The sequence below is a fragment of the Emericellopsis cladophorae genome, assembly GCF_022114955.1.
Source record: "Emericellopsis cladophorae strain MUM 19.33 chromosome Unknown NODE_23_length_310842_cov_116_589050, whole genome shotgun sequence".
Taxonomy (NCBI): Eukaryota; Fungi; Ascomycota; class Sordariomycetes; order Hypocreales; family Bionectriaceae; genus Emericellopsis; species Emericellopsis cladophorae.
In genome coordinates this window covers 286,923-299,230 of record NW_026250948.1, presented here as the reverse complement: position 1 = coordinate 299,230, position 12,308 = coordinate 286,923, and the positions used below count along the sequence as shown (strand labels likewise).

Below are 12,308 nucleotides of genomic sequence, written 5' to 3'. Positions count from 1 at the left end.
ACGACCAGGTCGGCGCCAGAGAAGCCAGTCTTCTGGCAGACGTCGTCGCATGGGCCATTCCGCGCATCGACCAGAGGCGTCAAGTGGCGACGGCCATCGTCGCCACCGAGCCACCAACCTCCAGACTACCCATTAGACGTGTCTTGAACGCTCGTCGTTCCCGCCAGCTTCATAATGACCAGGTAGCCGCCGGCAGCCGCCAGACAGAGCGCTGCTAGATGAACACCGCCGTACACCACAAGCCACCGACATGCTTGTGGAGATCTCGGTTGACTAAAACCACTGGGGACCAAAGGCAGGGGCCATTGAAGTGGCTGGGTGCAGCTAGGTGGTGCGCTGGGTGCATACGCAAGTACTTGTGTTACTACGTGCGCTGTGGTAGACCTTTCGGGCGGACGCACGAACGATACGCACATCCTCGTTGGCGGATACTTGTTCACCCCTCGATTGTTGCTGCCGCAGACACCGCACGGAACAAGCCGGATTGTCACTTTTTCAGAGCTTATTTTTTTTAGTGTTGCTGAGCTGCCGAGTGCCAGCCTCCCAGGTGCGGAACGGGCTGCAGCTACGCGAGCTGAAGGATTCCCCGGCATGCCGCATGATGCATATTTCAACCTTCCCATCTTCAGGCTTCCACGGTCCACCCTCCCTCCTTGTACCGCCTACAGCCGAGGCATTTGGATTTTGTCCCACCCCCGGGCACCATGTCAATCGATGGTCTGGGGGATGTGCGTACTTTTACGCAAGTACGTCATGTCCATGACAGATAGCCCGCGTCGTCGTTCCACTTTGGGTTCCAACTCCGCCTACGACTACTGCGCGAGGGCTATACGAGGATGGGCGAGGTCTGAATAGACGCTCCAGACCGGTCGTCGCTCCGTCTCTTGCGAAGGCAGGGTCCTAGTCAGACTCTGGTTTCTTCACCGGTAGCCTTGTTCGGAGACTGGGAAAAGACCCATGGACTACACTGCTAGCGCAACCTGTCACGGTGTGGGCGATTGTGCCTCCAGCATACTGTGTTGAATCGTCTGCCAAAGTGTTCGGCACGCGAATGCAAATAATGCAGAGAAATCCTCTATGCACGGCTATTGTGCGCCCATGTGCTGTCTTAGATCTGATCACGATCTCATCCCCTGTTCTAGCTCGAGATGCCGGTTCGGGCCAGCCCTGCCTAGCTGCATATTCGCCGAAAGCCAACAGAAGGCCCCGAAGATGCAATCTGGAGCATGGACAAGGCCTGAAGAGACAGTATGAACATACTGGGCCACGTGCTGCAGATTATGTACAATCCGATTCGACACGTCGTCCAAGGCGAATATGATGTCGCGGACGCCAGTGCAAAGGATGAGTTAACAGCACATACCAATGAAATTTCACACTCCAACGCATCTATCACGATGGCTCACTATTTCTCGAGCTCAGAATGCCCTCAAAATTTAAGGCCCCAATGCCGCTGCGGCCAACGGGTCAGCTCCCCTGCCCAACATTGAGCATGGCCATGTTTTTGTGCTCGTCATCGCCGTGTTCTTTGACCATGTCGATGGCAAGACTGCAGACACGTCGCCTCAGATCGGCACCGCGAGTGGCACTGACTGCTCCGGCATAATTGCTGCCCTCGGCTCCCATGTTCAGAGCGACGTGTGGCGCAAGGACAAGGGCATGCGGCCAGTCAAGGTTGGCGCCCCCGTCTTTGGCAACATCTTTGGCAACAAGCCCTTGCGACCTCGCAATGGCGTCTTTGCGGGCTACGTCGCTATGCCCAACCGCTTGATCTGGCACATGCCCGAGGTTATGACCTTCTCCACCGCTGCCATGCTCCGAGCTGCGCTCGCGTCCGTGAGATTCCCCCTCTTCAACTACAGTGCATGTATCTTGTGCCCCCTCTGTCGTACTGCAACTCGCCAGCCAAGCCCACCATCCTTGTCTGCTTCCGAGCCGCATGGACGGCAGCCGCGGCCCTGTCGGTCTTTAAAGCTGGTCGGCCCATCATCACAGCCGAGCAGGCGACTCATCTGGACTAGAAGGTCGCGATATTTACTTGTATCTTAGGAGAATACACATGAGCTAGACATTTGCCTCCACGTATCTGAAGAAGAACTTAGAAACGCAAAAATCTTCTCTTATTAACGAATGATGACTTACTTTGTTACAAGAACACCAACTATCAGCGCAAGGGATAAATAGGCTTACACTATGTCGTTGCCCGCCAAGCATTGAAGATCCTCGTCCTACCAACTTGACAGCTGCCCCTCCCACGTATTTCAGATTTTCGCCGTGCCCTCACGTGCTTCATATGTATTTTCTTGGCTGACCTGGCGTCCGGAGATCGGGACCGTACGCTAGGATTTGCACGACCTATGGAGACGAGATGGGGTCGTCAAGACGCTGAGTCCGCCATCAAGTGTGTCTGCACTCTGCACTTTGGATCTTCCTCTTGGTGTGAGAGGGCGTCCCGGACTGCCAACAAAGCCTTCGCATGGATGTATAGGTATGGGCATGACGCTATGAGGGCCAGTTAGCGAAAGGGTATCCAGTAACTGTTGGTTTAGGCTTGCTGCTCAACACCGCCTGATAGGCCCGCCAAGCGAGTTTTCCGCGGTCAAAAGGCACCAGACACATCTCAGCCCTGTGATGGCCCCCATTAAGTGTAGTCTGCTTCATCATATTTCGCCGACTCTTGGTGGAAGACGTGCCGCTCGGAGTTGACCAAACTATACGTGACGTTCCAGCAGCGCCTCTCCAGCGTCTATAGTGCAAAGGCGTAGGAAAAGGTTGCTTGCTGGTATCACGACGTCTTATAGAAGCGTTTTCACAAAAGATTCCCCTCACCTCCTCCTAACTTGTGGAGGAGGAGGCACGCGGACCCAGATCGGTACGTCGGAGCCCGCACCACCGACAAACCGCCCCCAACCTCACGAGTTGTAAGACGTGCACCGTACTCCTGTTGTCGAATCACGAGTGACGAGGCGCCTCAAAGTTGTTGGGCCGTGTTTGCCGAGCAGTACTTGAACAAGAACCTCTGCACAACAACGTCCCCTCACGCTCACGCTCACGCTCACCCATGCGCCCTCACAGGTCCATCTGCCTATTTGTATCAGCCATCGGATCACCTGCTGTCTCGGAGCCGTATCAATCAAAGAAAATGGCATTGCTCATTATCGTCTAGTCTATCAAAGAACACATGCACCCCCCTTCCCCCCCCCTCCCTAGTCCGCCCAGCGCTCTCACGAGCGGATGTTCCTCCCCAGCACATCGCAACAAACGCCCAGTGCGCGCTCCGCTGCGCGATGAATACTCTCATCAATCTCCCTCGACGGCGCGCCCCTGAGAAGCCCCGACATATTGGCCTCTGCACATGCAAAGAACAGCAGCTCTCGCTTGCTGTGCATGCCCCTTGACACACGCACCCGTCGCTCAAACACGGAGACGGTGTCCCGCACAATGTGGTGACACCGTTGCCAGCAGGCACCGTCTGTGGCGGGAAAGTTGTATTCTTCTAGCTCCTGCAGGAGGTCGAGACACATGCTGATGGCCGAGTCTCGCTGGACACGCCCGAGGTAGCCCTCGCCAAAGACGCGGAGGGCGACGCAGGCATCGGCCTTGCCCTCTGTGAGCGTGGAGAGGGGACGTGTCTCGGCCATCGTCTCGGCCGTCACCAGCGCGAGCGAAGGTGGATAGCCAAGCATGCGCGCGGCGACCTCTGTACGCACCTTGCGGCAGTAGTGCGCGGTGGCGTGGTCCGTGGCGGGTTGGCCGCCTTCGACAAGAGCCTGGACAAACTGCCGCGTGTAGGTTTGTAGAAGCTGGATCTGGAAATCGCTCGGTTTCGTGGGAAGACCGCGGAAAACGTCAATATTGGAACCGCAGGCGATGCTGAGACGCTTGGCAAGCTCGTGGATCTCTGCGTCCGACTTTGGCGCCCCGGGTGAGTTGACAAGATGTACGCAGTGCAGACGAAGACGCTGCGTCTTACACAAGAGAACGAGGATGGTCGAGGGCGTCAGGTCAGAGCCAGTCGTGACACCTGAGGCGAACTCGTCTTCGAGGTCTTCGTCGGGTATGTCCGATGGCGGCTGGCAATCGTAGCTCTCCGGCCCCAGAGGAGCCGGCAAACCCTCGTCGAGACTCCTCTGCAGCGACAGCTCGACCATGGTCGCCCACAGGCGTCGACGAACTTCAACCTCGCATCTCGACATGCCTGAGCCACGGACAAGCGGATCACGATGCAGACCCATCTGCATACCGACGCGGGCCAGACAGTAGTCACCGGGCTGGATAAGGATCCCAGACGATGACGCGTCCTCGGAATGGACGTGGCGCACCAGGCCCAACAGGCAGAGTATCTGGGCAATATGAAGATCCGTGCGCTGGGCGGTTGGCATCCGACGCGTGAGCCACTGCTTCCCGTACGAAATCCAGACGCCCGCTTGCTTCTCCAGGTACGCACGCTCCTCAGCTGGACCTGGTATGGTTGGCCCCAAGGCGCCGTTGAGTGTGAGGACGACAGTGGACCCCAGGGCCAGGATGACTGCGATCTTGCACGCTAGCGGATCGTCCGTCTCCAAGGATCTTGACGGGGATGGCTGGCGCCAGAATCGCTCGTACTCCTGCAAGAAGGTCGGCAGGTGCATGATGCGGAGGACTTGCTCATAATTCATAAAATAGGCCTTGATGAGAATGTCGCATGCCGCGCGAGGAGGGAGGATGTCCTTGGCGCACCCAACGGCGCTGCAGCTGCTGAAGCACGCACGGCTGCTCTTCTGGCTCCTCTCCAGCATCGTGAACTGGTTCACGAGGGGCCGCAAACGCTCCTGGTCGAGCCTCGGAGTCTTTGTGTTGTCACCAAATGCCACTGACAGGAATTTCAGTCGGTCGCATCGCTCAAAGATCTCCTCCCAGTCGCTCTGATCGTCGATGGAGTCATGGTCCAGCAGATGATACAGCTCGGGGGGCTCCAGCCCGCACGCCAGAGGGGAGCACGTCGAGGCGGATGACGCGCCGAACGAGGGGGACTGACGCGGCGGACTCGGGCTGGGAGGGGTGTGTGATGAGCTCCCTACGGAAGAGTTGGTGGTGGCATGCGTGAGAGCAGGTGACTGGATGGGCAGTTCTCCTGGGGACAGGCCGCCCATCATACTCATATCCGTCATGCGGAAGTAATTGGCCATGCCAGCCTCCAGATTATACGCGTCGCTTGGGGTGATACCGTCAAACATGCCCGCCTCAGACATGACCGGCGTTGTCGACGTCAGCTGCGCGTATGCCTCATGGGGCATCCCGTGCGGTGGCAAGCCCTCTGTTAGCGTGTGCGCGGCGGAGCGGCTCTCATAGAAGGGATTCGCAGCATACTCGCACGGTCGACCTGGTGGTTTGCTACACGCAACGCAAGGCGCGCGACCGTCACAGCGGATCTTGCGACGACGGCACTGGTTGCACGCGGTGGCGGGACGACGACGCTTCCACGCGGGGCCCAGGTCGTTGTTGTGTACCGAGGACATGGTCTTGAGACACGATTGGGTTGCTGGCGACGATGTCTGTGGGGGCCTCGATAGTCCTCTGGTGTCTAAGAGAGCGAAAGGACAATGTGCCTCATGGGTGAAGCCGATCGTTGAGGGGAGTTACGCTCTGTTGCCAGATCACGTTTGCTGCCAGACGGCGGGGGGGAAATCCAGAAAACGCACAGCAGCAAGCGCGCAGAGGAGTGACTGTCTTGGCTGGGCTGGGGTTTGCAGACTGTCCCGTGCGTTGGCAGCAGCGCCAGTCGGATGCTGCAATCTCACGATGGTTCTTGACGTCTGGTACTTATGCAGCATGGACAAGAGGGCGTGCGAAGAGAGAAGCGAGGGATGCGCAGGCCACAATTCTCTCTGCCTGACTTTAATGATTTGCAACGGCGTGTCCTACCCTGTTCCGCCCGGGGCGGCAAGGCGTCGTTCGTCAAGTCCTGAAGGATCAGCTCAACTGCCGCGGCTGGTGTTGTGTCAGGCGTCGGCACATTCCTCTCTTGTCGAGAACCTGCTGTGCCGTAGGAGCTGGCCGCTGGCCGCTGCAGCCAGACGCGTGCGAGCTAATTGGGCTGCGTAAACGGCAAAGGCACAAGGACGGGTCGTCTCTCGCAGTGGGCATGAACATGAGCATGAGCATTGAAGCAAAGGCGACGCAAAGACCAGGGCCCATGGATGAGTTTTATTAGGCCGGCTTTGGGAAGGATGAATGTTGTGTGGTGCACGCTGCCACGCATGCTGCGGCTGAGTGAATGAAAGGGTCGACCGTCGACCCTGGGCGGGCTTGGCTTCATCGACTGGCCGGTAGGACGCGCCTACGACGATGTGCTCCGTGAGTCGACGTTGCTGGAACCGCATCCACTGGCACATGTACAGACAGACGTGAGGACAGCATACGCGGTGGACAGTGCACACGGTACACGCGTAAGACGCAGGGAGGTCGGACCCTTCTCGAAACCCCGCTGATCGGATAAGCGAGCGAGCGAGCGACTGCGACCAGCGTTCGAACTTTGAGAGGTCTACGTAATATGCGCGCTACTCCAAGCTTCAGGTCCCAATCGGACGGGAGCTGGACACGGGAATGGTGGAAAAGACGATGGGGGGGGAAGGCGTGGAGAGGCACTGGCGTTGCTGCGTGCGCTACTGGAATATGAGTAAGGTGCGGACCTGCACGGCGCAGCAATTGAGGGCATCCAGACTCCAGAGTCTCGGCTAGCGCTCCTTTGACATGGGAAGGTGTCACCCTGGAGTCTGGCCCACAGCGCGGATGTGCGCCAGCGGTGGGAACTTGGCAGAGGCACGTAATAATGTGGACTGGAGGTTCAAAGGCGGCCGCGTCGCGCGACGACGAACATGGCATCTGGAGACCTCGATGATGGTTGGGCAGTAATTTCAAATGTGTTTGTAGATACAGTACGTACGCACATGTAATTACATGTAGATTGGTGGGTGCTCATCTTGCTACCATTCGCCAGAGACTGGAGGCCTGGCATGGCCTCTGCTATCGGTTCCTCCAGCTCCTGCTAACTATGACGGCTCGCTCCGCTTTAGCACCTTTGAATGCGCGCTTTTTGCGGCTTGGGGGCATGCCTCTAGCGGCTAGACGCTGCTTCCATGGCAGTATCTCATGCGCATCATTGTAAAGTGTACGGATAGGATAGGATAGACAGCACGGATCTCGACAGGGCCATTCGACGACCCATTTGACGGGGCGTTGCGGGCAGAGTGGAGCGGAGGTAAAATTACGGAGCGTGATCCACGATTCCTCCCACACAAAGCCCCGATTTATGGATGAGGAACACACGAGGCACCTGATTTGGCACATTCGGCGGGTTTATTCAACGTGGATGAAGGGCGGCATCCGAACCGGCATCCGGCCCGGTCTAGCGCAGCGAAAAGATCACACTAGTCAGGTTTGCCTTTTGTCCGGAATGAGTCCATCGTTCTTCTCATTGCCTGTTATTATTAGTCAATTACCAACCTGCCTACGGTACTTGTATCAGCACACGAGCAGGCCAGAACCATGCAAGTGCAGCGCTTGAGATAAAATAGGCTGATCCATCAACGCGCTGCGCCGATCCGTTGACACGCTACTCGCGTCGTGTCTTCCTCCTTCTTCCAGAAATACAACACTGGGCCACATAGGTTCGACGTTTATTGTTTGGGGATGTACGACGAAGCACGGGGCTGGCGGTAGTTCCCATTGTTGGCTGCCTGATAGTCGGATGTTAAGGTATGGTTGCAGTAGTGCCGTTGGATTGCGCTAGACAGACGTGGTCTATCTGGCCATCGCGGGCCGAGGAAGAACGCAGGTCCATAGAACTCCATGTCTTCTTGATCGACGTGACGTCTCCATCCATCAGCCATCGTCATCTACATAACCAACTACCGATTTCCATGAGCAGAGCTACGGCTAGCCGGCATCGCGCGAGCGTGTGCGGATGCATAGACGCGACGCAATCTACACACGTGGACGCAGCAAACTTGACCACATATAATTACGTATATCCACGCAGCTATTGACCATCTTCCGAACTTGGGTCAGGCGGTCCGACATGTCGTCGTGCTCGTAGCCAACCAGCGTTCCACCTCCACCATGGCGATGCGGCCGCCCGGGCACGACACCATCCATGGCCTCGTCTTCGATGGTCAGACAGTGGTAGTCCATCTTCTCTACGCGCATCTGCGAGTCGTCCAAGGCCAGTTCCTCGTGCTGGTACGTCTCTGTGGTTGACGACATGATATATGTTTGCATGGCTGTTTACTGGGCTGCGCTGCTCATCCATAAACTCTTCCTGCTTGGTTGAGGCGACGATAAGGGATGCCCAGCCATGGGCCTAGCTGCTAGGTTGTACACGTGAGCACCTTGGAATTTGTACAGACCGTCTTTGAGGTCCACGTCGTCCTCGCAATCCAAAATCAGCCGACAGTCACTTGTCGACTCGGTAACTTCCGACAGGCCGGTGGGATTGGGGGGCCAACCCATGCTGCGACTTGCGCATCCCACTAGTCACCATGCATGCCAATTGCCAGACGCTAGCTGATTGATGGGCGACTACCATCACTCATGCCGGTGGCGTCTCGCGGCCGGTATAGGGCCAAGTGTGAATATGACTTTTGGGTGCGACTGTTCCAGTGCGTGGTGCCTCTACCATCTGGTCGATATTTCACCCCAATCACGTCTTGACCATTAGGCCTTGCTGAAGAGATACTCACCAACTGTAGCTGAGATAGGAATCATTGAGGGTATGCTGCTGCTGATACCCGGCAATGCTTCCCATTGTTGAACTCAGACGATGGGTGAGGATCACTGATCTACGTTGAGCGCAACATACCAGTGCTCAAATGAAATTGGCATGAACTGGACTGGCGTCCGAGTCCAGTCCGACCTAGGTGATCCCGGAACCTCTTGGGACAGGATAGGACAGCACTGGACGGGACCTTTGACCCCCTGATGAATCCGTATTGCTACCCCTCAATCGGCCATATGCCCAAACTGCACACCCCGGCCCCTGGTTCCCCCCAACCGCTACAGCCCCATAGTGGCCTGGACTCCCTGAAGGGCACGTTTCAGTGATGAGGCTGATGCTTCCCAGCCCACTTTGGCTGCTGTATCCACCGTCCAGCCCGCCGCCGGGTAACAGGGGTTAGTGCCCATGAGACTTGGCTTTCTAGGCAGTCACATGTACTATGATGTGGCCCACCGGAGAATCCTCCTGCAGCCGCCTGCAAGTCAAAATCGTAGCAATGATTCCCATCCTTAAAAACACCCCATTCTTCATGCGATTCGGGAAATCCATCTTGGCTGCACGTGTGCCTGACACCACAATGGATAAGGCCTCCTGCACATGCAAGCCCAGCGCGAATTATGTGAGAAACGCCACTCTTGCGACGAGCTATACGTACGTCCAGCTACTTTGGTGTATTAGAACCCCATTCGGTCGTTTCGAGCATGCGCGCGCATGGCGCCTAGACTGAACGACCTTCAGGTAAATGGCGTCCCAACGCCAACATACTTGTGACTGGGGCGTCTACCTTGTGGTATGGCCGTGGGTACATCTCAAGTTCTAATTGCTTCGAGTAGAATCGACCATCACACACATGGCCTCCACTGTAGTGCTCGCCTCCGAGCACATGGTCTCGTGATTGCCCCAGCCACCATCACTGCCATCATCCTCATCGACCGCGGATTTTTCATAAACCCCTCCCCCGACGAGATTGTCGAAAAGGGCGTTTCCACCTCGCACGTCTTCCAATGAAACCCTTTCTTCGGGTTTGGAATGGTGTACAGCTAGCTCCGCGCGCTTAAAAATGACTAGTACCTGAGCTGACTGCCGCGTCAGCACAGGAGCAGGCCAAATACGTCTAGTATTAACTTCTTTGGCATCAGGCAGATCTACACAATTGAGAGCCGAGAGCTTCAAGTTTGTCCAGGCAACCAACTTCAATAAATATAGCTTGGAGACGATGAGTCACAAGACCAAAGGTGCCATGCCCTTTGCGGACAACCGCATCAGCACCACCCACGGATGGCACGAACTAGAAGTACGCACACTACGTGGTCAAGCTCTTCTTCTACCGCGAGGCCTACCCCAGCATCGATCGTGTCAAGTCCTAGGTCGAGCCATTCATGAAAGTGCTGCTTCAGGAAGACGGCGTGACGTTTCAGGCGCAGTCCTTAACCCAGCGGTGGTTCCTCATCCTACCTAGCGAGCTCATATTTGACCCGGAACATGGACTTCATGGGCGAGCCTTCCAAGACTGAAACCATCTGTACTGTACTGACCGTCCTCGAGGGCGGCTGTCTCCGCATCCAATCCTACTGCCTCCTGTAGGCCTTCAACTGGGGCTGGTGGTTGGACGCGGTATTCAAGGTCCACGACTTTGTTTACCCTCAATTTCAAGTTCATCTTTGTTGAGATAAAGATCCGCGAGCAGACCCTCGCCGAGGGCGAGAAGATTGAACCAGAGAGAACAGATCTGCTGTGGTACATGGTCTCCAATTGCCCGGACGAAGGGGAGTTGCACGCAGAGCTGTGTCTGGTGTACACCCCAAGAAACGACATCACGTCCATCTCCATCAGTAATTACTCCCCCGGGTACATGATGTACCGTCTCGCGTAGGAGTTGTTCCGTCTGGAGCCCAATGACGACCCTCCGTACACAGGGGTTCATGAGGATCGGTCCCTCGAACAAGACTGGCACCATTGAAGACAGCCCTGTACAGGTAGTGAAATGGCAGGTTCACATTTGCTTAACCGAATGCTTCTAATTTAACTTTCTTATGTCCTCTTACATTCGCCGGCTACTAACGGGCGTCTAATGAGAGCTGGTTACAAGTAGCCATCACTCATAATTTGATTTCGAGGTCGCGCCGGGTCTCGCGCAGCTTCTGACTTCCAAATGGGGTAACTCGGAGGTGGGCCTCACTTGTACCGGGGCCGCTCCGGGTAGGTCATTCGGCAAATGATCTGCCAATCCGCGACTTTTCGGTTCCAGTCGCCTAAAGAACGATCCGCATTCCTAGCGCAAGTAGCCGGTACGAACTACTGTGAGATTATGAGGTTATGAGAACTTCGGTTGAGTAAATGCATGTCGCCTAAAAATTTGGAGCCAGCGGATTTTGTCAGTTTCTCAAGCGAGGCAGCTGTTGATGCCAGAGCTCAATTTGTTGCTCGTAGCTGGTTGTGCAGGCCGCTGAGATTGATGCGAAATTGAAGGCATTGGTCTTTTGAATACGGCCCTGGATTGGTTTTGACTCCACGACGATCCTCGAAACTTCCCTGATCACACAGAAAGCTTGAATCATGATTTAAAGAATACCTGGTGACGCAACTACCTGTTTGGGTGGCTGTATACCAATACGACCACCCCTGGTCGAATATAACTGCTCCTCCGGGTAGGCAATTCGCAGTATGTTGCCGACGAAGGCAACGACCTCTGAGTCAGAAACTGCCCACTATGATGCACAGCCATTCTAAGGCGATACATGGCTACGAAGGATGATTTTGAACTCGCGTAAGTTAGCTCTGATGATGCGGCAGGGCGATTCTCGCCGTCACAAAGTCTACTAGGCTTGGAGAAACGAGGCGGAGATTGCTTGGGAGTGTTTGGCTACCACTCAGGGCTGACAGCAATCGGCACAGAAATGCATAGCCAGGATGACGTGACAGCCTAGCAGTCCCTGCATTAGCCTTGGAGGATTCGTGAACCAACAGGGTTGCAATCTCAAGGTGATGCTGCCGCATGTGTCAAAGCTGGATCCAATTATCAGCTGGCGATCTCCCGCACGGACACGGTCCAGCGTCGCATCTCGAACGTAATAGTTCAGCTTGGCTGCAACCTTGTGAGCAGCAGCAGAAGACCCCCACGAGGACCACGATGCAGCCCCGACATTGGCAGTGCAGATACTGAACATACATTTTTGTGCTTCTTGGTGAGCACACGCCTTGGTGCTGCACCGCGTGACGTCCCGAGTGGTTGAGCATCTAGTTGAGGCGGATGCTGTAATCTAATGAACCGACAAGAAATCATGCCGAAGGTGAAAAACTCCCAAGGCAGTTTGGTAATGGGCTAGAATTGATGAAACATATTACTTGAACAGTCGTGGGAATCATGCGAAAGAACACTCAGGGACCCTCGTCAGGACATGAGCCATGGACCTTGAATACTACGGAGTTCATTCTAATCCTTTGTCATGTTTGATACATGATCTAGGTACCAAGCCTGCACTGTCAGCACATAAGTCTCCACTGTTCAAAGACAAGACTGTCGTTATCCATGTTGACGTTTGATGCGGCGACT

General features: G+C 55.7%; 3 protein-coding genes across 3 annotated transcripts; 1 reads left to right on the top strand and 2 right to left on the bottom strand.

The window, feature by feature from the left end:
* Window positions 1-1,447: 1,447 nt before the first annotated feature.
* On the top strand, window positions 1,448-2,021 carry J7T54_004103 (uncharacterized protein; the record flags this gene model as incomplete). The annotated part of the gene is made up of 3 exons (XM_051506627.1): window positions 1,448-1,466; window positions 1,556-1,861; window positions 1,906-2,021. 3 exons carry the CDS (start codon window positions 1,448-1,450, stop codon window positions 2,019-2,021), a joined length of 441 nt encoding a protein of 146 aa, XP_051362186.1.
* A 1,203-nt stretch (window positions 2,022-3,224) lies between these two features.
* On the bottom strand, window positions 3,225-5,498 carry J7T54_004102 (uncharacterized protein; the record flags this gene model as incomplete). The annotated part of the gene is made up of 1 exon (XM_051506626.1): window positions 3,225-5,498. The coding sequence occupies one exon, from the start codon at window positions 5,496-5,498 to the stop codon at window positions 3,225-3,227; it is 2,274 nt and encodes a 757-aa protein (XP_051362185.1).
* A 2,419-nt stretch (window positions 5,499-7,917) lies between these two features.
* On the bottom strand, window positions 7,918-8,244 carry J7T54_004101 (uncharacterized protein; the record flags this gene model as incomplete). Its single annotated transcript, XM_051506625.1, has 2 exons — window positions 7,918-7,965; window positions 8,029-8,244. The coding sequence occupies 2 exons, from the start codon at window positions 8,242-8,244 to the stop codon at window positions 7,918-7,920; spliced, it is 264 nt and encodes an 87-aa protein (XP_051362184.1).
* Between the last annotated feature and the right edge of the window lie 4,064 nt (window positions 8,245-12,308).